At 53.6% G+C, this 24,816-nt stretch overlaps 10 protein-coding genes across 10 annotated transcripts; 5 read left to right on the top strand and 5 right to left on the bottom strand.

The window, feature by feature from the left end:
* Positions 1-777: 777 nt before the first annotated feature.
* GT037_001105 (uncharacterized protein) lies at positions 778-1,746 on the bottom strand (the record flags this gene model as incomplete). The annotated part of the gene is made up of 1 exon (XM_038926152.1): positions 778-1,746. One exon carries the CDS (start codon positions 1,744-1,746, stop codon positions 778-780), a length of 969 nt encoding a protein of 322 aa, XP_038792008.1.
* A 330-nt stretch (positions 1,747-2,076) lies between these two features.
* Positions 2,077-2,655, bottom strand: GT037_001104 (uncharacterized protein; the record flags this gene model as incomplete). Its single annotated transcript, XM_038926151.1, has 2 exons — positions 2,077-2,371; positions 2,423-2,655. 2 exons carry the CDS (start codon positions 2,653-2,655, stop codon positions 2,077-2,079), a joined length of 528 nt encoding a protein of 175 aa, XP_038792007.1.
* Positions 2,656-3,793: 1,138 nt separating this feature from the next.
* On the top strand, positions 3,794-5,659 carry GT037_001103 (uncharacterized protein; the record flags this gene model as incomplete). Its single annotated transcript, XM_038926150.1, has 1 exon — positions 3,794-5,659. The coding sequence occupies one exon, from the start codon at positions 3,794-3,796 to the stop codon at positions 5,657-5,659; it is 1,866 nt and encodes a 621-aa protein (XP_038792006.1).
* Positions 5,660-6,054: 395 nt separating this feature from the next.
* On the bottom strand, positions 6,055-7,520 carry GT037_001102 (aspartate aminotransferase; the record flags this gene model as incomplete). Its single annotated transcript, XM_038926149.1, has 3 exons — positions 6,055-6,999; positions 7,048-7,179; positions 7,236-7,520. 3 exons carry the CDS (start codon positions 7,518-7,520, stop codon positions 6,055-6,057), a joined length of 1,362 nt encoding a protein of 453 aa, XP_038792005.1.
* A 561-nt stretch (positions 7,521-8,081) lies between these two features.
* Positions 8,082-9,261, bottom strand: GT037_001101 (uncharacterized protein; the record flags this gene model as incomplete). The annotated part of the gene is made up of 3 exons (XM_038926148.1): positions 8,082-8,322; positions 8,370-9,094; positions 9,145-9,261. 3 exons carry the CDS (start codon positions 9,259-9,261, stop codon positions 8,082-8,084), a joined length of 1,083 nt encoding a protein of 360 aa, XP_038792004.1.
* A 1,012-nt stretch (positions 9,262-10,273) lies between these two features.
* GT037_001100 (uncharacterized protein) lies at positions 10,274-10,819 on the top strand (the record flags this gene model as incomplete). Its single annotated transcript, XM_038926147.1, has 2 exons — positions 10,274-10,626; positions 10,678-10,819. 2 exons carry the CDS (start codon positions 10,274-10,276, stop codon positions 10,817-10,819), a joined length of 495 nt encoding a protein of 164 aa, XP_038792003.1.
* Positions 10,820-11,578: 759 nt separating this feature from the next.
* GT037_001099 (uncharacterized protein) lies at positions 11,579-12,826 on the bottom strand (the record flags this gene model as incomplete). Its single annotated transcript, XM_038926146.1, has 1 exon — positions 11,579-12,826. One exon carries the CDS (start codon positions 12,824-12,826, stop codon positions 11,579-11,581), a length of 1,248 nt encoding a protein of 415 aa, XP_038792002.1.
* A 212-nt stretch (positions 12,827-13,038) lies between these two features.
* On the top strand, positions 13,039-15,385 carry GT037_001098 (ring finger domain-containing protein; the record flags this gene model as incomplete). Its single annotated transcript, XM_038926145.1, has 2 exons — positions 13,039-15,213; positions 15,263-15,385. Coding segments are annotated over 2 exons (2,298 nt in total), but the record flags the coding sequence as incomplete, so codon positions are not given.
* Positions 15,386-20,104: 4,719 nt separating this feature from the next.
* Positions 20,105-22,606, top strand: GT037_001097 (zn 2cys6 transcription factor; the record flags this gene model as incomplete). Its single annotated transcript, XM_038926144.1, has 5 exons — positions 20,105-20,461; positions 20,509-20,536; positions 20,598-21,283; positions 21,334-22,127; positions 22,237-22,606. The coding sequence occupies 5 exons, from the start codon at positions 20,105-20,107 to the stop codon at positions 22,604-22,606; spliced, it is 2,235 nt and encodes a 744-aa protein (XP_038792000.1).
* Positions 22,607-23,517: 911 nt separating this feature from the next.
* On the top strand, positions 23,518-24,794 carry GT037_001096 (bar domain-containing protein; the record flags this gene model as incomplete). The annotated part of the gene is made up of 6 exons (XM_038926143.1): positions 23,518-23,561; positions 23,645-23,717; positions 23,769-23,851; positions 23,898-24,492; positions 24,560-24,691; positions 24,762-24,794. 6 exons carry the CDS (start codon positions 23,518-23,520, stop codon positions 24,792-24,794), a joined length of 960 nt encoding a protein of 319 aa, XP_038791999.1.
* Positions 24,795-24,816: the final 22 nt, after the last annotated feature.

Genomic DNA, 24,816 nt, shown 5'->3' with positions numbered 1-24,816 from the left:
GGTCTAGCCAATGTACCGTGGCATCGGGCTACGGGGATTCCCCTTTCCGTCGCTTGCTATACCGTCAGTCGCCAACTTAACCGTAGTGCCAGGTCAAGGAGACTTCCGTCACAGCGGACGAAGATGCCATTACATCTCGATCGAAACTGGTTTATCACATGCGCCTTAGAGCTGTACTGAGCGGTAGGCCTCCCTATGCCAAGTATCGTTCGACATATCGGGACTGCCGGCATACGCTTGAACGTTTCGAAACCGCTCCCGCCAACTGAAAAAAGAACAACTCTTAACAAACAGATATATAGCCCCGCACTTACATTGGGCACGGTCACTGCGTTCATGCTATGTTCCTTCTTCTATACTCTGCCTCGGTCTGGTGGCAATTCTTGTTCCCACTCTCTTACATTAACCACCGTCTGCTCCATAGTTTGTCTTTGTCTTTTCCCAACTTACGTGTTTGTTTCCTGTCAGATCCACATCCAGCAGGGTGACTGTTCATGGGCTCCACGTCCCGAAACGTGTTCTGTATCGCTGTCGCGAGGATCGGTGGGGCATGACGGCACGCATGAACCCAGGAACCCAATCTCCACTTTTTGCTCTGGCATCTCCTGTTCTTGTTGGCTTCCAGAAGTTCTAAGCATGGCTGGTTCATACCTATAATGCTGCGTGAACAGCCAGGTTGGGCTGCGAGAAGCCACGCAGGCTTCGTTGTCACAGCACGTTTGCTGGACGAGAAAGATGTTAACATTTGACATGGTTCCGCAGTCATCTCCACACGATCTAGACAAGATCTACGATAAGAGTTTTTTTGCTTTCAGCTAAACCCCAGTCCCTGACAACCGCTGCGTTGACACTCGTCATAACCCCTCTGTTCTCTCTTCCCAACGCATACAGTACCCAAGCCCCGACCCAACTAGCAAGAATTATCAGCATAGTGCCAACGCGTCCTTCGCCACGGCACACAGTGTCATAACTCCACTCCAACCATTCCCAGCTCCTTCGCTCAACTCCTCTCGCTGAGTGGATGTGCCCACAAACGTGTAGTCGTGGTTTGGCACGCCATAGTTCCCGTTGGAGATGAGCACAGCCCTGCAAATACGTAGGATTCGAAGGCGAAGAATCGAGATGTCCTTTGGCCGGGCCATGCGTTACGAGTATGTCTGTTGATTCTGGGATAGTGTTGCACCATTTGTCTTCGTTCTCTGGATATTGAAACGCCCAGTTGCCATATTGTGGTGTCATGGGACTGCCGTAGACCCGAACGGTGCGGTCCCGGATGTCGAATGTCCTTGATTCGTTGTTCAGGTACACCACACTTCCCCATTTCAGCTCTTTCATTTTACGTTCATTGTCTGGGCTTGCAAGTCGTGGGTTGCGGTGGAAAAAGGATTGATCGAGAAACAAGTCGTGATTTCCAGCTATTACAATCTTGTGGTGATGTGGCAGACTGTCTAGCCAACCGAGTTGTAGTTGGATTTCTTCGAACGTACCGTTGATGGTCATGTCCCCAGAGTGAATGAGAATGTCGCCATTAGGCACATGTATTTTCTCGTTATGGGTGTCTGAAATGCACACAACCTTTACTGGTGTACCGAAGGTGGGTCGTGGTATGACCATGGGCGGCCGATGGGCGTACAGCCATTGTGCGGTTATGAGTAGCGGGTTTCGCTGCAAGTGCTGCCATATTGAGGGTGATTCAGGCGCAAAGATGTTGTTTTTGCCAAACGCAGATTTTGTGTTGGTAGTCATGTTGCTGTCCTGTGTCCGAATGAGCTGCTGAATTTTTTATAGATTCAGAACTTGCATTAAGATTGTGTGCGCGTGTGTGAGAGAATGAGAGAGTTTCGGTGCGGACAAGTGGTCGTGCTACTAGGCAACAACCCTAATACCAGAACCGTGGAATGAACTATCTGATGTTTACATCGTCCCAGATTATGCCTTCCAGAATCGTGGATCGTATATTTGGTAGCGAATCCACAACTTTACTGTTGGCTGGTTATCTTGTGGGACGTTGATGTATCTAACAGCACCGTTTGACGAAGAATCACACTGCACCAACAGCTCCTGAATCTATCGAACTCAAGAATCCGACGCTGTTTCCACAACCGGCACGATAGCAACAGCAGTTGCAAAGTCTCCATCGTGGCTGATACTGATCTCGCACAACTGTCCATCAAGTCCGCTCACGTCAACACGTGTATCATCAGAGCTCTCTGTGTCATACACTTTATCGAGTATCAACCCTTGGGGTCGTGCTGACTGGTGCTCGCTGCGATCCACCGAGGTAACCGGTAGAATCATAATATGCTTGAATCCTCTCTCATCGATATCTAGATGACTGCATGCTTTGCGACAAGCTTCCTTCGCCGCAAATCTTTTATTGCGTAAGCCTTCTGATCGTATCTAGAGCATCACTCGTACACACCTGCCAGCGAGGAATTTGGAGACTGAATCCATCCTCTTAGAGATTGTTTCTTCTGGTCCAAAACGGTTCCAGAAGTACTGACGTTCGTGATCGGTAAGAACTCGTCTCAAGTATTGGTGTAGAGGTCGCAGGGGCTCGCCGCGATGGTGGCGCATGAGAACGGCTCGTAATCGTAGGACATGGCAGATGTCAGTGCCCACTCGGAAAGGATATGGAAAGGGTCGCAGTGGCATTGAGTGAGTCAAGTGTCACAAAGCATTCAAGCTGTAGAAGAGTGTGAAGGTGCTAGGTTAAGGCTTGGCAGGGTCAAAATGCGTAGGTACGCTGTTTCTCTCGCATTTTGTATAGAACAGAGGAGCGCAAAAAATATAGAGCAGCGCAAGCACCTCTCCCCATCCGCTCACCCCGCAAAAAAGACGACGTTGGCCAGATTCGAACTGACGCTCCCGAAGGAACAAGATTTCTAGTCTTGCGCGATAACCACTCCGCCACAACGCCCCGGTTGTTGTTATCGAGTACTTGTACTTCGATGGAAAGATACCAAATTGTTGTGCTTATAGATTCAATACCAAATCCCAGCATGTAGGACGCAGTAAATTGGCTTGTCAAAACACCACTCACCGTCCGCCTCGTCTCCACCATCTCCTGCCTAGTTCCTATACCTCAAGACCTCGAGGAAGACTTTGACTCCGCATATGTCCTTGCCCTCTTCGATGCGACAAGTCGCCCAATTCAAGTTTTCCATGCGTGGCAAAAGGCGCAAGTCCGTCGATGCGGGCAATAAGCTTTTGTCTCTTTGATCGCGCAAAGTGCCGCGTCGTCACCTTTCGGAGTTAAAAATGAGGCGACAAAGATACTCCCCGTCGGATCCCGACAACCAGTAATTCTCTTTGAGCCTCGCGTCGCATCTCTTTGATTCGCTTGCGCCATGCAGCCTACAGGACCTTAGCACCCGACGTCTTTGCTGCTGACTGTAGCCCATGCCAAGGTGTCCGCGACACTCCAGGGAATACGTTGGATGCAAACGGCACCGAAATCATCCCATGGGCTGTATAGGTTAGGGGCCTCGGGACGTACTATGGTACGACGCTGTTCTGGGATCCTGGTGGTACGGGACCATGTACCTCAAGCTACGGTTGGCCCGAGGTCGCCTTGTGCGAGTCCGGCGTTGGAACAAAGAGCTGGGGCATCGTGGCTGATGTGCATGCGGCCATGCGCTGGTAAGATTCTGCTGATGGCTATCGCGGGGTGCGGTGATGTTCAAATGTGGTCGATTCCTCGACGATTGTTTCCCTTGTGTGTGTCCTTCACTCTATCGCACGTTCTGAGTAGTGCATACGCGCCTGCGTCGATTCAGGTGCACGCAGTCCAATGCAGTTACAAACTTCTCCACGCCTACCAGGCGTCCCCATTCTGAGACTGGACTCTACAGGGCCGGAATACTCTCGCTGGCGACGTAGCGTCAAATTTGCGCTTGAAACGAAGGATGCCTGGAAATACTGCAACGGCACTTTGCCCATGCCCATGCCCAGTCCAAGGCTAGCTTCGACCATTTGTGTAACGGAGACGAAAGACATGCAGCCGAGCTTGCTAGAAGAGCGAAGGTCATGGGTACGGAAAGATCGAGAGGTCAAGCTTGATATCTTTCTCTCGCTGGCAGAGGAAGTGATGCTGGAGCTGTTTGAAGTCGGACCACCATTACCACCATCCAACTTTAGCTCGCAGGAGATACTCGAGGCGTTAGATGAACGATTCAGCGTGTTCAGCTTCTCTGGCTATCACCACGCATTCTGCCATTTCCTCAACCTGCACATTGATCAATACGTAAGCATCGAGGATTTTAATAACGAGTTCACGACGGTGTTGGAGGATTTGATCGACTACGGCCATCCACTTTCCAATACCCAAGCATGTTCCGCCTATCTTTCGAAGCTCCGATGTATCCAGAATCCATGGGTCGCAAAGAAGTTGGAAAGCTTGGATACGCTGCCAGCAATGCCTGATATTTACAACCTCATGCAAGAATCGCCGCCATGGGCATGCATACGACCACTGCGTAGGTCGTCCCAAACTTTTCCTGTACCAACATTATCAGAAAAACATCCTGGAGATTCACGGAGTCATCCCCAGAGCGGTATACCGGGTCTCTCAAATAGTAGCACTGCGTCATCCGATGGTTCTCGCTCAAGACAACTCTCTAGACAGGTAACTCATATCCAGAAGGTCGTTGCAGACAAGGATGCCGAACCCGATCCCCAGGACTTGCGCGAGGCAATCGAGAAGCTTCTCACCTCTGCCGAGGTTAAGCATTCTAGCTTAAAGACCGATGCTCCAGTAGCTTCAGTATGCGCTACGCCAGACTGGTTGAATGCACCGCAAAAAGTTGCTCCGAAGATACTGTCAACACCAGAACTACCACCTCCTGCCATATCACTGCGTCTTCGCAATACTCCCACTCAGTCGCGCGCACGCTCCGTATCGCCACGTCTTCCATCGGAATCGTCTAGAACCTTATCACAAGCAAGTCTGAAAGTACCAACAAGGACGAGACGTCCACGCACAGCAGATATGCCTTATAAGATAGTCCAGCCATTCCAGCCTCTTCCGCCCGTACGGTCGAGAACACCAACGTATCCACCACCTCCACTGTCAGAGCACCCGGCTTTTCGAGACAGACCCTTGTTCCCAACGGGACAAGCCCAACCAGATCTAATTTCCGTGGATTACTTCAATAGACCTCATCACCATTCCGCACCAATATATCCGCCATATCAGCACTCAGCCTACTCGTCAAACAGCAGTAGCGCGCTTAGCTTGCCACTACAAGGGACCAGCGAGTCGCCATGGTGCTACATAAAGGACAATAGCGAAGACACTCGGGGGCACTCCATCCCAATCCTCACGTCTTCTATATTCCTCCAAGGCCGGAACCCAGACATTACCATTGAGCAAAGCAAAACGTCTCTGCAATCCTCGGCTGCGGACATTACTGCTTTGCCGTCCATTACCTCAAATATCGACGACTTGATCCCGCCGCTACCAAAGAGGAACATGTTACGTAGAGCATCGTCTAGTATGGACATACTAAAACGGCTCAGTGGGGATAGCCTGCTCGAGTCTAGCGATGAAGTAAGGGAACGCGAGGAGAAGAAGGTTAGAGAGAAGGAAAGAAAAAGAAAGGGGTGGACCATTGGGGTGAATATTGCAAGATTCACGTATAGCAAGGGCATTCAGTAGACGGGTGCATAGCATGCAACTTTCTGTCGTTCGTCGGCATTTGACATTGTTGCTTAGTTGGTTGTGGCCAGAGTCCATGGGCTGTATACCCTATGCATTCATCCAAGTGTACCACTGTACCATTTTGCAATACGAAGTGAAAACCAGACGCGCACATTGACATTAATCAACTGGACATTCCTCGTTTTCGGTGTCTACTAATTTGTTAGCGTATTCGATCAAGCGAATTGGGATCTCCACTCCATTTCATGATTTTTGAGAACATAGTCGAGTCTCTGAATGAGGTGAGGATTTAGTCTATGCTAGCTCTTCTATCTCGTATATTCGTAACACATTCCCGGTACCCGCCGTGTCTTACCCGGTCAGGTCACCGAAGAACCTTCACAGGTTGCTATCTACTGCGTCTCCCGCACGACCTTGTCAACAGCCTTGGCAAAGTAGTCAATGTTGTGCGTGTTCAGACCAGCCATGGAGATGCGACCGTTTTTAGTCATGTAAACATGCGAGTCTTCCCGGATCTTCAGCACTTGCTGCTCTGTTAAGCCGGTGAAGCTGAACATGCCGATCTGCTCTGTAATGTGGTTCCATGTACCTGGTGTGCCCATGTCCTCGAGCTTGCTGCGAAGCGCCTTGCGCATCTCCTTTATACGGCCGGACATTGTACGGAGGTTGTCTTCCCACTCAGCAAAGAGCTGAGGGTCGTTGAGGACGGTCGAGGCGATACGGGCGCCGTAGGCGGGAGGATTTGAGATCTCGGAGCGCTGGAGGATGGCGAGCTGTGAGGCGATGCGCTTGATGGTGTTCTCAGCATCGGAGGAAGGAGAGGTGACGAAGTGGAAGCAGCCTGCTCGCTCGCCGTACAGGCCGAAATTCTTCGCATATGACTGCGCAATGCAGAGCTCGAAGCCTTGCTCGACAAAGTATCGGATTGCCCAGCCGTCGGTTGCGAGGTCGCCGGAAGCAAAGCCCTGGTATGCTGTGTCGAAGAAGGGGAAGTGCTTCTTCGACTTGATCACGTCGGCAATCTTCTTCCACTGCTCCTGCGTAGCGTCGACACCGGTGGGGTTGTGGGCGCACGCGTGCAGTACGATGATGCTGCCCTCGGCGGCATCCTGCAGAGCACTGATCATGCCATCAAAGTCGAGGCCCTTTGTCTTCTTGGAGAAGTAGGGGTATGTCTTGTGTTCGAGGCCGACATTGGAGAAGATCTGGAAGTGGTTCGCCCATGTGGGGTCTGAGAAGTAGGCGGTTCGCTGGCTCTTGGTCTTGTAGAACTTGGCGAGGAAGAGGGCGCCCAGGTGGACGGCACCGGTACCGGAGATGGTTTGCAAGCTGGCGACCTGTGTGGTGTGAGCTCAAGTCATGACGTGGTGGAGTGATGTGCCTACCCGCTTCTCCTTGATGGCGGGGCTGTCACCGCCGAGGACTAGCTTCTGGGAGGCGGTTGTGAACTCTGCGAGACCGGCGATGGGGAGGTACTCGTGGTTGAGGCTGGGGTCGTCGCGGAGTCTGTCATCGGCCTGTGCATGGTCAGTCGCGGGTAAGCCAGGACAAGAGGAAGGCGTGGTGGGCGCACCTTCTTGACGACGGGCAGGATCCAGGGCTTTGCGTTGTCGTCTCGGTAGGCTCCAATGCCCAGGTCGACCTTGTTGGGGTCCTCGTCGCGGCGGAAGGCAGCCATCAGCCCGAACAGCGGGTCTTCGGGCGCCTGGGGGACGACATTCGCGTCGAAAGCGGTAGCAGCCATTGGTTCGATGTGCGAGGAGATCTGGTTGAGTCGGGTCTGGGAAGAAGTTTGGGTGGAAGCAGTGGAGAGGGAGAGGGAGGAGGTGAGTGGTTTGAGGACAGGTGAGTCTGGCATGATGATTACGGCGTATGAGCTCTCCCACGTTTACGTTTCACCGCTGCCGCCGCCTAACTATGGGAAGCCGTGTCCAGCCCACGCTTAACCCCGCAGTTTTCTTTTGGAAGGCGAGATGCGGAGAACCGGGAGGCCGGTTCGAGACGATGCAGTAGAACAAAAGTTGGCTGACATGGCGACGGCATCGCATCCGACCAGCGCATTATATAGAGGTGAAGCTCGGAAGGTATGCCGCAGGGTCGTGTGAGCAAGCAAGCCGAGGCACAAGCTGCCGCTTCCGCAATGATGTCAGCTGTACAGCCCTTCTCACATGCAGGGCATTCACCATCACGACTTCGTCCAGATGAGTAAACTTGCTACCGCTGTAGCTAGCTACGAACCGTTGTGGGTCTGCATGGCCTGCAGGCTGGCTGCTGGTTCAAGTATGCCGACCCCACATGGCTGCCATTGCTGCTTCTGGAAACTTGGTCCACTCAGAGCGCCTCGGATACTGACGGACGTAGCGCGATATATTCACATGTTGGGTATCTACCAAGAACACCACCGCACCTTGTTCCACTCTCATATGAACAAGTCCCACACAACAAGCGTCGTGCAGAAGATGCTTGTAGCCCAGAACAGCTTCTGCGCCGTACTGCCCCGCTCCGTCGCGCGCTTGAGCTCCTTGTTTCCACTCCCAACGTTCTCCGTTGTGTTGAACGAGTCTTCAATGAGCTGGTTGATGTGCGTCTCCTGCATGCTGAGGTTGGACGCGAGCGTCGAGTGCAGCTCCGAGATCTCCATGAGCGACTTTTCGGTTGCACTGCCCGTGTCAGTAGCTGTTCAAGATGAGTGTGTCGTAACACATACCGGACTTTGTCGAGCTGGTCCTCGTACTGCTTGAGCATGTCCTGGTTCTCCTGCGCAAACAGCTGGAGCTGCTCTGCGTCCAGCTGGTTCTCAATCACCGCGCTCGACTCGTCCGGGTTATAAGTCGACTTGGCTCGATAATCCCCAGCCTTGTTCCCAGCATTGTGGCTCTCGTCCATACCACGGTAATCGCTGCTGGCTGGTCCTGTAGCCCTTGTCTTGTACAACACGCTCTTGCTCTTCTCCACCTCCCGCATGTGCCTGATTTCCATCATGTCCGTCTGGAACAGGACGCACTGCTCCAACTGAAAATCCAACGTCCACAATATGCCCTTTCGGTGTTCCCTGATCGTATTCGCCTTGGCCTCTTCAATCTCCTCCTCGACGCTCTTCGCTGTGATTGCCCCGCCTGCTGCCCATCGTCCAAGCGCACCGAGGCCCTGCTTTGCGCGCTTCTTCAGGGCAACCTGCGTCTGCGTCTCCTGCCTCACCTGCTCAGCAGCCCCTAGCTTCTCAATCGCATCCTTCAGCTGATGTATCGATAGTTTGGCCTGGGCGTCGATCTCGTTGCGCTGCGTGTCGCTAAGGTATTTGGCATCTTTGTCTGCAGAGGCCGATGCTGCGCCTGCTCGCGCGTACTGCTTCCGGCGGGGGGGATGTGCCGTCGAGAGATAGCTCTGTCGTATCGACTTCAAGTCTGTGTGAAGCTTTGCAATGTGACCTCGCTGTGGCTGTTAGCTTTCACCTTCAAGTTCACGCGCGCAACGTGGCCTACAATGCGGTAGGCCTCTTTTACAAAGCCATCAAGGGCTTCGACGCGAAACACAGGAGGCTCAATCGGACGCGCATCGTGCTTCGCGAGCACCTGGTTAAATATTGGCGTGATGTCCATTGTGTTGGAGTGCAGTCAACTTGCTCATGTGAAATGACGATGCTCCCCGCGGGAGTGTCATGCTGGTCTTTCGCTTCCTAGCCAATGACGCACTATTATTGCGCCTGCCTAAACACCTACCATCACTACTCACTGCTCAAGATCCCTTGCACTGAGAAAGCATGTCAGGCATCTGCCAAAGAAAGCTTCATCGTACCGTAATATGTCCGATGATAATGTCACGTTCGCAGATGTCTTGGGCGTACCTTATTAGCTCTCACCATCTATCTGCCGCCGTCGTCTTTGTCTGCATGGTCACGACGCTCACGCGCCCGATTGGACGTTCAAACATAACTATACTTCTAACCACGAGAACGTTCAGAGAAGCTAAGAGCTCAAGGGGTACTCGGGACCCAGGGTGTCAAGGCTAACTCGAGTCCGACTTTACTACACAAAAGATTCGTTATATGACGGGGGGTTGTGTATTCCCAACAGAGACATTTGATACAAGCCATGTAATAGCCGCTTTGTCTTCAATACCAGTCCCTTGATATATCGCTCACGTATTGGTTGTACAACCCAACATCTGGGCTCAGCTTATACCAAGGCCTGTCCAATCGCGCCATCAGCCGCAAGGCTACCTCGATTATGATAGAGCTCAACCAAACCAACAGATTAGCCTCATGGACTGGTCATGTTGGCTTTGTACAGCCACATTTCGCTCACTACCCTCCACCTGCTCCTCGTGCGTCTGATTGAGCAGGTTTCTATTGCCCACTTACCCGTTTGCCTCCGCTGACCTTCCAACAGTACGCGGACAGTGACGGTTGACTGTGTGCTTACGCGCTTGTTTCGAGCATATATTTCCAGACGCTCTTCCTGATTCTACTTTCTCCTTGTCTCAATCAAGTAATTTCCAACTTCCCAAGTCAACCTGATATTACCATTTCGGTGCGACTAACAACCACCACACTTCCTAGCCTCATCAACACCAAGTTCCACTTTTGTCTACAAACAACATCACAAAACCAAGATGTACTTCTCAAATATACTCCCGGTAGCGTTCACCGCTGCTGCCATAGCCGCTCCCACTACTATGAACGGCCGTGGCGAGGAAGGCTGCGTTCCCACCTCCTACACCATCTCAGACTACAAGCTAGTCACTTCTCCCACCTCTGGAAGCGTTGATTTTACGTTCAAGTCTGTCTTCCCCACCGGCAGCACCATCGACGACCCAGTCCAGGTCGGCGCTCATTGCAGCGGCTCTGGAACCTCTGTGCCCAACAGCAACGAGTGTCAGGTCGCCAACCGTCGTCTTCTATTCGACCTTCGTGGACCTCAAGATGAAGCCTACTACCAGATCACCCATTCCTGGACCTGCTCAGGGTAAGTCTACTAATATCGTCACCTCACAAGCAATGACTAACAGTACAACAGCAACCAGTGGCTGTCCGGCAATGCGATCAAAGTCGACTCGCTTGAGTGTCATAACGAGGGCGACAAGCGCGTCTGCACTGGTGAACCCCAGACCTTCGCGCCTCAGAACGTGCGCAAGGTCTGTAACTTGCCTCAGTGCTGATGACTTCGGCCAGCTCCTTATTGTCCCAAAGTTGAACCGTAGGTCCATCTCCTGGATAGGCGGTGTATCGGCGGTGTGAAGGGTGTAAATCGACTTTGGATCTTCATGGGCATCACTTGGTGTTATTGTGACTCTGGTTATTTTTTGAACTTCTTGTCTCTTCTCAATCAATGTGCATGGCGTCAAATGTAGAAAATGGAATATAACACATATTCGACTTCTTCATCTCCGTCGCACCTACTCAAAATAGATAAACTTCCTTGTACACTTCAGTATGACACATCATGCTTAATTACCTACTGCGTGACAATTGATCGTTCTGGTACAAGAGATCTGCCGTGTTTGTTTTTCTACATCCGGAGCTTGCCAGACGAAAACAGTGTAATTGGTACATAGCAAATATTGCTTATCGCTCTTTTTCCCTGCCGCCTCTTACGCCACAACTTGTGCCTGCACACGTAGGATTCCAGAAGGGTTTGGCGCCCAGAGGAGTTGACTAAATTCTCTCATTTGTCGAGTCCTTGACGCATGTGTAACAGTTTCTACAAAAAAGCCAGTGTAGACCAATAAAATAGGCAGGAAAAGTCATCACCTACCGCATGATATCATTTGGTATCTTTTCATGTATTGTAGAGGCTTCTAAGTCGTGAATGGGTATATGGCAAAAAAGCAAAATTTGTTCAGCCACCAAAGGCTTGGTGTAGTATCCTGTTGGCGAAAGTCTTCAAACAGCGTAGTCGGTGAAGCTGATTACCGGCCTTACCCAGCAGCGCGCAACTGCTCCATGATCTTCACTAGGTTTCTGCGTTTTGCGTTGATACTGGACAGGGTCACAGCTTCACCACCATTGGTTGCAGCTCGCTCAAAGAACGCTTGTGCTGCTAGTAGCTCCTGATGAGCCCTTCCAAGTCGCTTCAGCTGGTCTGAGACTGAACTTGAGTATCTAGGTAGATCCGTATCCCAGTCCTCATCTGAGCCCATCTTTCCCATGGTGAGATCACTTATCCACAAGGCGACATTGCCGCGGAGTTCTAGAAGACTTGGCTGTCTGTCAAAGGGTGGTGACATGATGACCTGATCGAGGCGTTCTGCAATCTCCAGGGCTTGGGTAAGTTCTTCCATTTGGATCGCCTCTTCCTTCGCAGAGAGACCGTCTGACCTCTTACTGTGGTTACTGTCGACTGACACACTCCTAGAAGAGCGTGTTTGATTCGCGATGTCCTCACGCAACTCCGTTCTTGCGCGCTTGCTCTTTTCGCAAACCTCGTAGATCCACAGTGAGAACATGGGCGGGTAGAAGGTTCTCTCATCGACAGCATGAGGCTGCAGTTTCCGGTTTGGGTGTTGTATGATCAGACGATTGTAATATTCACGAGCAAGCTCAAAGCCCTGTTCAGAGAATCTGTGCTCATTCAGCGTTTGTGGTCCACGACGCAGGGCTATTTCAGCACCAATGCCCCAACGTCCGTGGTTACGCGGATCTACCGGGCGCCCACCAGCAACCTGCGTCCGCAAGATCATGCCCCACGCTCTCCCCGCACGCTCGTAATCTCCCTTGAGCAGACAGCAATGCATCAGCGTGGACAAAGAGTCAAGGTGCGCCCTCTTCTGCGCCTCTGGTTGGCCTTGAACGACACCGCTTTTAGAGGTGGCGTTGACGGCGTAGAGGCGTGAAGGTGGCCTGGCCATTTCCTCGTGGACTTTAGCAGGGACATGATGTGGTTTGGACACGCTCGCAGGCGCATGGGGGAAGGGTGCTGGAGGGACCTCGTTCTCTTGGCTGGGCAATAGGCCTGCGACACGCAGCTGAGCTATGCCAGGCGCGGTAGACGAGGTGTACGATTGGACTGTGGCGTCTGGCTGCGTTTCGTCCTCTCCTTGTAGGTCGAAAAGCGATTCGTCTTGTTTCCTTTTCTCTTTATTTCTTCTCGACTTGCGATAATGACTCGCGCGCAGCGAGCGTGTCCTGTTCTGCTCCTCACGCAACTGCGTGGTGAAGTGCTGCATGGCTGGTGATGACGCAGGACTGCACGCTCATGCGGCTGTCTGAGCTGCAACCGCCCCTGCTTAGTAGGCCCGGGATGCAGCGGTGAGGCTATGCAGCGGTAGCCGCCACGCACACACTGCGCGAAGGGAATGGGAAATTGGAGTCTGTAGAATAAAGGTGCGGCGAGCAGTTTCAGTAATAGACTTGAGGCAAGAGCAATCGACAACGGTAGCCCCATGCCGTTAGCGCCGTGACTGATTGGGAAGGCTCGGCTGCGCCATACATCACCGCTCTGCCGCCGCTGGACCTCGTTGCTCTGACCGAAGACACATCGACCCGACGACACCCTCTCCGACCGTTTCTATTCTTGAGGCGCGCCTTCCTCGCCGGACGGCCTCACAACATGGGCCAGGCAAACTCGACGGGCGCTGCGGATGCGCAAACACGGCGGCGATCGCGGCCGCTGTCATGGGCGCCTGGGTTACTGGCCTCGTCCCAGCCTAACGACGACACGGTGCCAGAGTTGCTGCATAGAGCCCCGGACACGCCCTCGCGATCCCGCCCCAGTACCACTAGAATCTCCAACCGCCTCTCCTCTCACTTTGGGCGCCACGATGCTGGCTCGTCAGCGCCCGAAGATGCCCCGGTCCCCAGTCGCTCGCGGTCGCGGCTGCACCGGGCGCGCTCGTCGCTCAGTTCCATGACGGGCCTGCTGTCGAGACGACCGCCGCTGCCTACCCGCAACACCGAGCCCACGAGCGGCTTCGCGGCACCGAGTACGCCCAACAACACCGTGCCAAGCCGCTCTGCTCTGAGGCATACGGCGAGCGACCGAGGGCCCTTCCTTCCACGCGTGCAGGTCCCAGAACTAGGACTAGACTTTGACCAGCTGCTGCGGACCAACTCACAAGCCGAGCGGTCAGACGGACATAGACAGCGACCGCTGGTTCCCTTGAGCCCATTGAGACGGGATGGACGCGCCCTCAGCATCCTTCCCTCGCAGCGCCGACTACGCAATATGATAGGACACCCGCGGAGGAGACGATCGCTTTGGCAGGATGGAGAGAACATGGACAATGTGCAGCAGCTGAGGCAAGGCGAGGACCAGGCCGACGTACTGTCAAGGCTGTTATCGCTGGCTGCAGCTGCCACAGCAGCCTCGTTGGTTGGCGACGACAACCAAGCAGCAACCCGAGACGGTACATTCGACACGTTCCTACAGTCACTGCAGAACGGCAGCATAGCATCGGCGCTAAGAGGCAACGAGGATGGCCAAGGTGGCGACAATCCCGGAGCCGCACAGGCGCCCCTCAATTTCTTCAGAATGTTCAGGTTTGGCACCAGTACCGACAACGCAAGGAACGACACTACTGGGGGCGGCGGCAGTTCATCAGGGAATGGTGGAACAGAAGCAGAGGAAGATGGCGAAGGCAGGATGGTGCCGATAATCATTGTGGGCATCAGATCTATACAGCCCGGAAGCGGTACGGGACAAGAGGATGCCAGCATACCGCCCTTCCTCGACGCCCTCTCAAGCTTCCCCACACCTCCCACGTCACCAGGCGATGCCAATGCGAACATCCTACAGCCACCGCAGAACGGGACCCGCTTCAGCCACAGAAGACGAGCCTCGATGGGCGGCTTCAACTTTCCTTCGAATTACGACAGCCAAAGACACCACCGTGGGACGACACAAGAGCGCTCTCGTCCATGGTCATCCGTCACCGACTCGCCTCCAGGGCCCCTCCCCCCACCCTCCACGCCAGCTACGACGCTGAACTTCTCAGCCGGTCCGTCAGGCGCAACGACCCCTGCAACTTCTACCTCGCCTTCTTCACCGACCACACAATCTTCAGCACCCTCGCGGCGGAACAGCTTTGTCCGTAGAGCTGCTGGTTCCACTCTCGAGCCCACCGCGGAAGAACCACAAACACATACCCGTAACGCTCGGCCACGGCGCTTGAGCGAGTCGGATTTCACAAGATACGGCTCAGGCGCACCTCGCAGAAGAGGCGTCGTGGAGCCAGACAACAATCCTGGGGAGGGTTCACGGAGCTGGATCATCTATGTGCTAGGTGGGAGCTATCCTGAGAACCACCCAATTCTTACCACTCCCAGCCTGTTCACCGACTCGCCCACTTACGAAGATATGATGTTACTCTCATCCATACTCGGACCCGCCAAACCACCCGTCGCGAGTGAGGAGGATGTAGCCTCGGCTCCAGGCCTTTTCAGGATACGTGGTGACGCCGGTGCTCTTGTAGCTGAAGCTGTTGAGGGTCAAGAGACAATCAACCTTGTTGCCGGTGCGCGCTGTCTCGTCTGCCTGTGTGATTTCGAAGTGGACGAGGAGGCGCGGAAGCTAGTCAAGTGCGAACACATGTTCCACAAAATCTGTATTGATCAGGTGAGTTGCCAGCTTGATTCGTGGCATTGCGCATGCTAACTTACTTCAGTGGCTGACAACTGGACGCAACTCTTGTCCACTCTGTAGAGGAGAGGGCGTGCATGAAACGGTCAAGGAAACCGATGTAACCTCAGATGCTGCTACGCCTTCGGTGCCGCAAGCAGCCGCTTGATCAATTCTCACTTGCAGCAGGTGACGTTCGGCTCTTCACCATGAGGGCTTCGCTCATTTCTTCACATATACCCCTTTCTTACACGATTGGCTACTTTACCCGAACTATTGGATACGAAGGACCATCGGGTCAGGCTGTTTTCTCTATTTCCTGCAAACTGGAGCGTTCATGGCGTCCGCAATGTATTACTTGGATCTTGGCATATTTGGCATCACGGCATCTCAGGGAAAAAGAGATGGAATTTCGACTGTTTTTCTGGCGGGCAGCATCTCAATGACTTGCTACGAATCTCTCACTGTATATGCGGTAGAATGAGATGGGGGGAAAGTGATCTAGTCTTCGAAGCTACACCAGGCAGACATGACGAACTGCTACGCTTGTGCTCAAGACAGCCGGGCAGGCAGCAATAATGACAAAGGATCTTGTTTCGGCACATCACTTCTCCGACTTGCGTTCACAACGAATGCATATATGGATGCATAATCATTCACATAAGCCTGCCTCGTGTCATGCACACGTACCTTGATGGATTAGTTGAGGTGATATAGATACCAACCAACCGCACTGGGTACGAAGAGTCGCCCAAACGTTACGGAACGCGTCGTGCCGGCCAATATTCGGTCCTAGTAGTCCGAAATGTACGAACCGTCTGGCCTCGCGGCCGTACGGATGGGTGTATACGGCGGAACGTTTACGGTAAACGGCGAAGAAGCACAGGACGAGTGTTTCGTTCTGGAACGTGTGGTGCTGACCCGAACCGTGTAGCAGGAGTAATGATAGCCGGGGCGGGCGGCCGCCACAACCGTAGTAATCATACGATATGGGCGAACTGGCCAGAAGGAGGTCAACGCAGACGTATATCAGTGCACACACCTTTTGATGATGGCGTACGCCTTTTCACAGGCAGCCGCCAAACCCACGATAAATAGCGTCCAGCTATGTCTGGATAGGGCGTAGACGGGTGATGATCTCCTTGCCGCTGCTTCCGCGGAGCGTCGAAGGAGTTGTGATGAGTGAACAGCTTAGCTTGATATAGCTTGATATAGGCTGCGTGGAGACTGAGTTGAAGAAGGGAGGATACAGAAACCGAAATGGCGTGCGCCTGCTTTCGGGACGGGGAGAGTCGTTGCTGATCGCACTGAATATCCAGACGGACGTGTGCCTGGTTTCGTTATTGCGCGGCATGCGTGGCTGCGGCAGAGTTGGAGACCCTGCATATCGTGGACTATGGATGGATACACATCCGGCGGACCTCCATCTGACAACGGGTGCTATCTGTTACGACATTTGGAATTCATGTTCCTCATGTCAGGATATCTGAACAAGTCGCCCAGTTGCTGCAGCTCGTATATAGTAAATAAATGCATACGGACCCATAGGTAAACAGAAAAAAACATTGGTCATAAAGGATTGTTGTGCAGACGTAAGGATCATCCAAGATGGTGTTTGATGATTCAAGACCACTATCGACTATCGGACCCGGGATGTGCAGTCGCATTGTGTCGGGGTACACCTCTAGGTCATCCCGGCAGCGGTCTAGCGGTCAACACCAAGGGCGGACCGTTGCGTGATGTCGTGTCTAGATTGTTTTCCAAGTGGCTACAAGCAGGTTATCTGGTCGCCATCTGCAAATGGCTACAGGTTGGTGACCTAGAAAGCAGGCACCGATGGCCAAACCCCGAGCAGCTGCGTGCTCAGGATCAATGGTCCACCGAACAGCTCGGAGATGAGGTTGCCGTTTCAGGCAGGAACAACGTTTCTCGGTCAATACGGGAGGAACTATGGAAGCTCAAAATGTCTCACAGCCTTGCCTTGTAAACTCCATGACTACGTACCGTACAGGTTTGTGCCTAGTCCAAGTAGCCTGAGTATTGACGTTTCACCTGCGACGACTCGACAGCTGATCCGCATGATAGATACAGGCGGAGACGATCGGTAGTGTTTATAGGAGGCAGGCAGAAATGACGTTGATGCGAGGAACATGACACTGAAGGATCTCGCAGGGATAGACTGCAGCCGCACATGATGCATCTGGCAGTAGACTCCAGTTTTATTCTATGCTTACTCCATGTCAGCAGCGGTAGTCGTTCCTTCCCAGACAGACAGAGGAGACCCATTGGAGATGTTGTCGGCGACGTGCCAGGAAGCGTAAGATTCACGAGAGACTCTGGTGGAGAGAGGTCACGGAGCGTTTAGAAGCCGGCCTCCTGCTCTTCTTGTTCCATGCCGATTCTCTGGGTCGTCTTTTTGGAAGTGGGCATAACCCTGTCAGCTACACGTGGGTCCTCTGCCGCGGAATAGTGCATCTTCAACTTGCGCCCTCATGTGACGAGTCGTCCAATCTAAGCCTGCTCTTCCTTCAACGACGGCAAAAAAGCTCGACGGCCACCCCACACACTACCTCACCTTCTGCCGTTACATCCAGCCCGTCATTCGCGGCATGCAAGACGCAAGCCACCGGCACACGCAGTCTTTGATTGGCATGCCTGGGGTGGCTTTGGAGCTGCGGCAATGTTTGCGACAATGGACTTTCCAAGGTTCCGCCAGACGTCGCACAGCGTATCTAGGCCCGTCAGCATATGGGCCTCTCCAGCTGCGAGGCAAATGAGATGTGGTATTAGTCATCGAGAGATCCACCCAAAAGGCCCGCCGCTCGCATGACGCACAGCAACTGCACGGTCGCGTCCCGCTCTTTCGCTCGCTCAAGGTCCACCAGTCAGCTGCAGCCGGATTCGCCATTACAGCAGCCGCCATCTACCATGCTGGTATAGGGCAGAACACGACATCAACCTCTGTAAGGTCTCACTGACGGTCAGGGCCCATGACGATATCAAGTCCTGCCCCGCCTGGTCGAGTCTGCAGTCGCTGCGCACAGGCCAAACAGAAGGTTCCTGTTGGCCACTCCTGCATGGCACGAAACAGAGACAGTTACCTCATAGTGCCTCCAAAGGGAACCAGTCTGGCAGTAGAGGATACGGGTCTCCATGCCACTTCTCCCAAGTGCCGTTGCCGCCTAGTGGTGCTGGGCGATAAAAGGCAGATGAGGCGATCCTCATCAGGCCACCTAGCTCTGCATTTGCGCGCCAATCTTCCCGCGGCATGCCAGCAGCATCGTTCAACGTGCAGACAGCCGTGGCGCCTCCGTGCCCTGGGAGACGCAGGCATCCAAGAGCTACCATTGTCACGGGACAGGGACCCGGGGCTGAGCTCGATGCTGCTGATAATGGTTAGCAGGCAAGGTCGCCATCTTCTCGAAGCAGGCTTTATTCTCCCGTCAACGGCCTTCGTTGACTCAGTACGAAGGAGCCGGTGGCGTTGCATGGCTGGCTAATTTGTGACCGTCCTCACTAGCCGCGTTTGTGAGATGAAATATCAATTTGATATTCTTCCTAACAGGCACTTTGATGAGGCTTGAAAGTCTAAAGGCTGCCACCGGGCAATTGCACTGCATTGCATCGGGGCACTCCCCACTTCAGGAGAGTGGAGTTCGCGGAAGAGTCCATGGATATACCGGCCCTGCCCTATACTCAACGACACCCTCAGGTAGTCTCGAGTAAGGGCATTCGTGTGTAGCGCGTACGAGTGTGTGCACTAACTCCGACAGCCGCTTCCAGAGCAGCTTCACATCACGCCCCATTCGCTGACGATTGACCTAGCCCCATGGCTTCTCTAAACGCCCCACATGCCTCACCACCTTGGTGAAATCGGGGCCGATGCACATCATGTCCCAATTTTGTGCTTGCCTCCTATTAGGCTGGGTCCGTCTGCTGCAAAGGCGATCCACGACTTGCCTCAAGCCGTAGCTGACTGAAGTTTATAGTCGCCGTGGCAGCACGCCTAAGAGTAGTTGACAGGCGGGATCAACGGCGGGGATGTGTCAAAATATGGACCTATACGGCATTTTGGAGCGACTGTTCCGGACAGACCCTTCTATTCTCCCCAGAATTCATTCCATGTGGATGCTGGCGAGTGGACCAGTTCGCACGGTGATCAGGAGCGATCAAACCTGGGATCGCAGAGGGCGTCTTGCACGGAGCTAATCCATGGCTGCGCGGAAGGCGGAAGCGTTTAGGTGCACGGCCATAGCACAGCGGCCTGGGAGACAACTCAGCGGCGTGCGGCTTGCTTTTTCCCCTTCACTGCACCCCGGCCTTAGATGCAGACGTTTGATAAAAATTGAGACTATCCATTCCTGGCATTGGACATTGCTTCTTTGTCCGAACTAGACACAAGCCTCCTGTCACGGGCTGACTCTCTCACACGACCTCTGCCTGCGGCTGCTGTACGCTCTCTTCCTCAACGTTGCCCAGTTTCAGTCTCAGACTGGTACTGCACATGCTTCCGTCATCAGCAATTGTGGTGCAGAAGACGGACTTGCTCCTTTGTGGACGAGACGCAGGTCTATCGCATATTTATTCCAGGCCGCTTGGTCTTGGTGCTAGCTGGGGCCAACACCCGCGCGCCCAAACCAGCGTGCATTGAACTAAATCACGGCTTCGATCCTGCAAGCGTGCTTCTACAAGTATATCCCTCCAAAATCCCGTACCTGGCGCCCGAGCCATTGTCACACCCGTGGACACGGCGATCGACCTCGGACCCTTGCAACTGGATGACGTTGATCCTTTTACGGCAAGCTTTACCGTCCACGGCTCACCAACATCTACCAATACAAACAACCTACACTCCATCAGTTTTCTATCCTCTCCAATCCTCCTAGGCATGTCTGGATACTATCCTCCTCCTGGGCATAACATTCCGCCTCAGTACTACAACCTTGATCCGAATGCGATCCCCAATTCCAACATTCAGCATGCCCCACCAACTATAATCTCACATGGCTCGTATGCACCCACCTTGCCAGACAACCCGTTTCAACCGGGTGTTCCTGGACCCTTTGTACAATACGAGAACATTGGTCAACCAAACTACGTTGATCAGTATGAGGACATATCTGGGCCAATGGGCTCAGCGCATGGTGCTAATGGCCGCGCACGAAGAAGGCCAGCGCCTGGCGAACAGGTGAAGCATCGCAGAACACGGAGTGGCTGTTTCACATGCAGGCAAAGAAGAGTCAAGGTATGCGCTCTACCTTGTGGGATAGAGGCTTGACTGATAGGTAACAGTGCGACGAAAACCATCCCGTGTGCGAACGTGAGTACCCGCGCTTGCTCTCACACACTCAAGAACTGCTTAGTCTGACGTTTTTTGCTAGGATGTCGCAAGGGGAGTCGCGAGTGTATCTATCCAGATTCACAGTCCAGTCAGAAATCGACACGCAGTGGATCAAAGTCAGGCAAGTCTGCATCAGCGGGGGATCAATCCTCACCCGAAGCCCATGAAGGAGAGGACAAGGAGCGCCTTCCTGCGATCATGGATGAAGATGAAGAGGACGATTACGTTGAGTATGACGATGACGACGATGACATGTCGAAGAGTCAAGACGCTCGCGATTCTTCACACACACCAGGCTCTTTCCTCGATCAAAGTACGTCTCCATCCACTGAAGCATCCTCGATACCGCCTACGGTACGCCCATCCATGTCTCGGAAAGGCAGTGCGCAAACCACCAAGGGCGCTTCGGCTATGGCGCGAGACCTCCAATTTTACTTGAACTACTTCCGGAACCACATGAGCGTCCATCATTACTCTCTCAAACGCGACACGCATGGCTTCCTCAAAGGCGATTTTCTGAGTTGGACGACCAAGTTTGAGCCCTTGAAGTACGCTGTAGCTGGTTACGCAGCGTATTTCCATACGCTTGCGCAGCCTGATGGTCGCATGTCCACCTTCCTCCAGTTCTACAACGAATCTGTTTCGCGACTGAGGATAGCCATCACGAAGAACAAGAAGCAGGGGCTCGCAACGTTTTTGACCATACTGCAACTTGCGAGTATTGAGGTATAGACCCTTGCAGAAAACCAATATCTCTATGCTGACACCGGTTTCAGGAGATGCTCGGCGACTGGGTCAACCTTATGGGCCATCAAAAAGCAGCTTTCGAGATGCTCACCCGCCTATACACGCCGGAGACTATCGTCAAATCCGATTTTCTTTGCAAGGTACTTCTTTGGTACATCCGATTCGACCTGTTTGTTGGCTTTCAGTCCGGCGGTGAAGCGGTGCTTGGTCGCGAGTGGTACGAAGCGGTACACGAATGCTACGTTGAGAAAGTACGCGACAGGCCAGATGACATTGAGATGCTGTACGAAGAGCGCTTTGCGCACTCACGACTGGTAGCGAAAGATTCGAATGACCTGTTTGCAAGGACTGCCAAAGGTCTCGTCAATCCTCAGGATTTCATGACACAGCTACCAAAACTAAAGGAGAGGGTGGAGGCGCTCCGAAGAAACCTAGGCGACAAGTTGACGGATCCTGATTACAAGGTCCATCAGATTCCAGGAGAACCCGACCCAGAAGACTTTGTTAATCCCTACGAGCCGGATGTCATATGGGGTGGTCCGCTGTGGACGTCGAACTACCTGCAGCTGGATTTGTGGGGCATCCAGTTCATGTTTGCCATTTCGTCTTCCATGGCGCTGAAAGTGCCTCTTGATCCGGAAGTTACAAAAGAAGCATTCAAGGCGGTGCAGGTCTTCGAGGCTATATGCGCGTATCCGGAAGCTCCCCCAGGCGCACTGCTAGAGGCACAGGTCAGTTTCGCGATTGCGACCCTGTTTCTGCCGAAAGATCAGAAGACTGTGCAATGGCTTCGACGGACGTTTGCGAAAATCGAAGCAGCAGGGTAAGTGAAATCTTTTGTTTGTGCAACGACAGGAGATTAGGGTGTTTTGTTCTAGGCGCAGGCTAGTAACAAGAGAGTCTTACCGAACCTCTACTAACAGGAGCATCAGGTATATTTATTCTGATGTTCTTCGAAACCGCATGCTCGAATCCATGGGTCTCGGTCCATCGGACTGGTGGCTCCCTAACGACGAAAGCTGTCCACCGATAATCCGATCCATCAAAGACTTCATCAAGGATCGCACACAAGCGCCTAAAGACCAAGTCTCGGACGATCTACGAGAGATGCGAGGAATATTCAGCTCCCTGACTATTTCGGACTCACCGCCATCTGATAATATGACGGTAACGAGTGCCGACGGCTTGGGTTCAACATACGGATCTCCGGACTGGCAGTCATCAGGGTACGGAAGCGACCGAAAGTCGTCAAGCGCAGAGGCTTATCCACCGGGGTCACAGCAACAATACGTTGTGCAGTAAGATGTGTGGCGCGCAAGAAATACTGAAGTTATTTAAGACGGTTGCATAAGACATCAGGACTGGTGTCCATGATGCGCAATGCCACGTCGGCAGCGCATACGCCCACGTTCCTCAGACGACAGTTGCGCGCATGACAGTAGAGAGTGTTTCTCGTCTAGAACGCTCTATCAGCCCTGTCTTGCTGCGGCCCAGGGCCGAGGTGGCCTTCCGAGAGGCGTTCTGTGCAACGTTGTTCGACAGATATGGCCTGGATTGCCTACTGGTACCACTGCCGCAATGCACAGCATGAAGGTTTGTGTCTAGATGCCGAGGCAGGTCAAGACCAAAGAGGAAGAATGGAGCGATGGACAGGGAAAGCTATGTGGTGTAACGTTTGCTGGCGCATGTTAGTTTCAACGTCCCATGGATATTGGGTGTTCGCTGTCCTATCGATAGAAGCACGGAGTAGCAAAGGCGGATCTTATGCACACGGAGGGAAAGTTTGGTCGTGATGGAGGAGGGGACCAAGTTATCATGTGGACTGCTAGATAAGCACACCGTCAGCGTAACGCATTGTGGCTCACAAGCGACATGCAAAAGACAGATTCAACAAGATGAAATAGAATACCTGTGCATATGATAGCCGTTGAAGCTGTGCGTACCGTCACAGAGTGTTTGGGTGAAGTTGAGGCGTGGGTGGTTCCGTTGCGGCGCAAGTGGAGCGTTGGAGATGGCGCCCGAAGCAGGCTAGTATGCAGGGATGGTGGGCGGCCCTGACAGGAGCGGGCAGCGGAGACACATGAAAGTCGCAAGAGCACCCGACCACGACGACGACGTTGACAACAACAGCAACAGCAACATATACGACGACGCCGCCCAGCTAGAAGACGCGAACAGGGCTCTGAGAGACATAACACGCATTATTATTCGCCATGGACAACCTTGGAAAGATCTCAGCGTTCGGAAAGAACATCTCGTATGCTTTTTCCCGCAATGTCGACCCGCGAGCTGCGCGATGGCTGGGCACGAGGTGGACATGTGCTAACATGGCTTCTGCAGCGCTTCCTTTACACCTTGGGCTGCCCGGACGCAGCAATATGTCAAGGAGCAGGTGGGCAATGTCGAGGACAAGGTATGGCTACCCTGGCAGCACACTTGGGCAGGACTGATACGGGCTCTGCAGACTCAACTCCCCCCGGACTACATCGAGCTCGAGAAACGGGTCGATGCGCTGAAGAAGGTGCACACGACGATGCTGCAGGTCACGTACGACACCTCCCTCGACGTGCTGGTACTTGGTCTGACTGCCTAGCTCACAATACGCAAACGAAGCCTACGACTACCCAGCCAACATCCGCGAATCCTTCAACGACCTCGGCCGCACCGTCTCCGAGAAGGTCAATCTGCTCTCCAGCGCCACATCGCCCGCCGAAGCCCAGGCTGCCCTGACTGCTCCGCCCTCAGCAAAGCCCCAGCCCAAGACGTTCAACCATGCCATCGCCCGCGCCGCCCTCAACTCGTCGCACATGCTCACCTCGGAGCAGACCAGCTCCAGTGAAGACCCCCTTGCTACCGCCCTCGAGAAGTATGCTATTGCCAGCGAGAAGGTCGGCGAGGCCCGACTGGCCCAGGACGCCCAGATCCAGAGCCGCTTCTTGGCCGGCTGGAGCACCACGCTCAACACCAACATCCAGTTCGCTACACGTGCTCGCAAGGCAGTCGAGAACTCGCGGTTGAGCCTGGATGCGACCAAGGCCAACGCAAAGGGCCCTGCTTTCACTCTGCCAGGTCAGGCTCCAAAGACAGCCATGGACGACGACATCAGTGAAGAGGCGAGAGCCAAGATTGAGCAGGCCGAAGACGAATTTGTTGGCCAGACAGAGGAGGCCGTCGGTGTCATGAAGAACGTACGACTATAGCCTCCAGCCCGCAACCCCCCCATGTACTGACACCTAGATGCTAACCAAACAATAGGTCCTCGACACCCCCGAGCCTCTCCGCAACCTCGCTGAACTCATCGCCGCCCAGCTCGAGTACCACAAGAAGGCATACGAGATTCTGTCCGAGCTGGCACCCGTCGTCGAGCAGCTGCAGGTCGAACAGGAGGTGCGTAGACACCAGTCTTCGGATTACTAGCATGTCTTCACCGGACCCGACTAATGCATTGCACTGATAGGCCAGCTACCGCAGGGCTCGCGAGGAGTTGTAGAACGCCTCTGACGCACGCGGCC

This window comes from Alternaria burnsii (genome assembly GCF_013036055.1).
Source record: "Alternaria burnsii strain CBS107.38 chromosome Unknown 705, whole genome shotgun sequence".
NCBI classification, from domain to species: Eukaryota; Fungi; Ascomycota; class Dothideomycetes; order Pleosporales; family Pleosporaceae; genus Alternaria; species Alternaria burnsii.
Note: the sequence above shows the minus strand (reverse complement) of the source record. Positions and strands in the feature narration are given on the sequence as shown.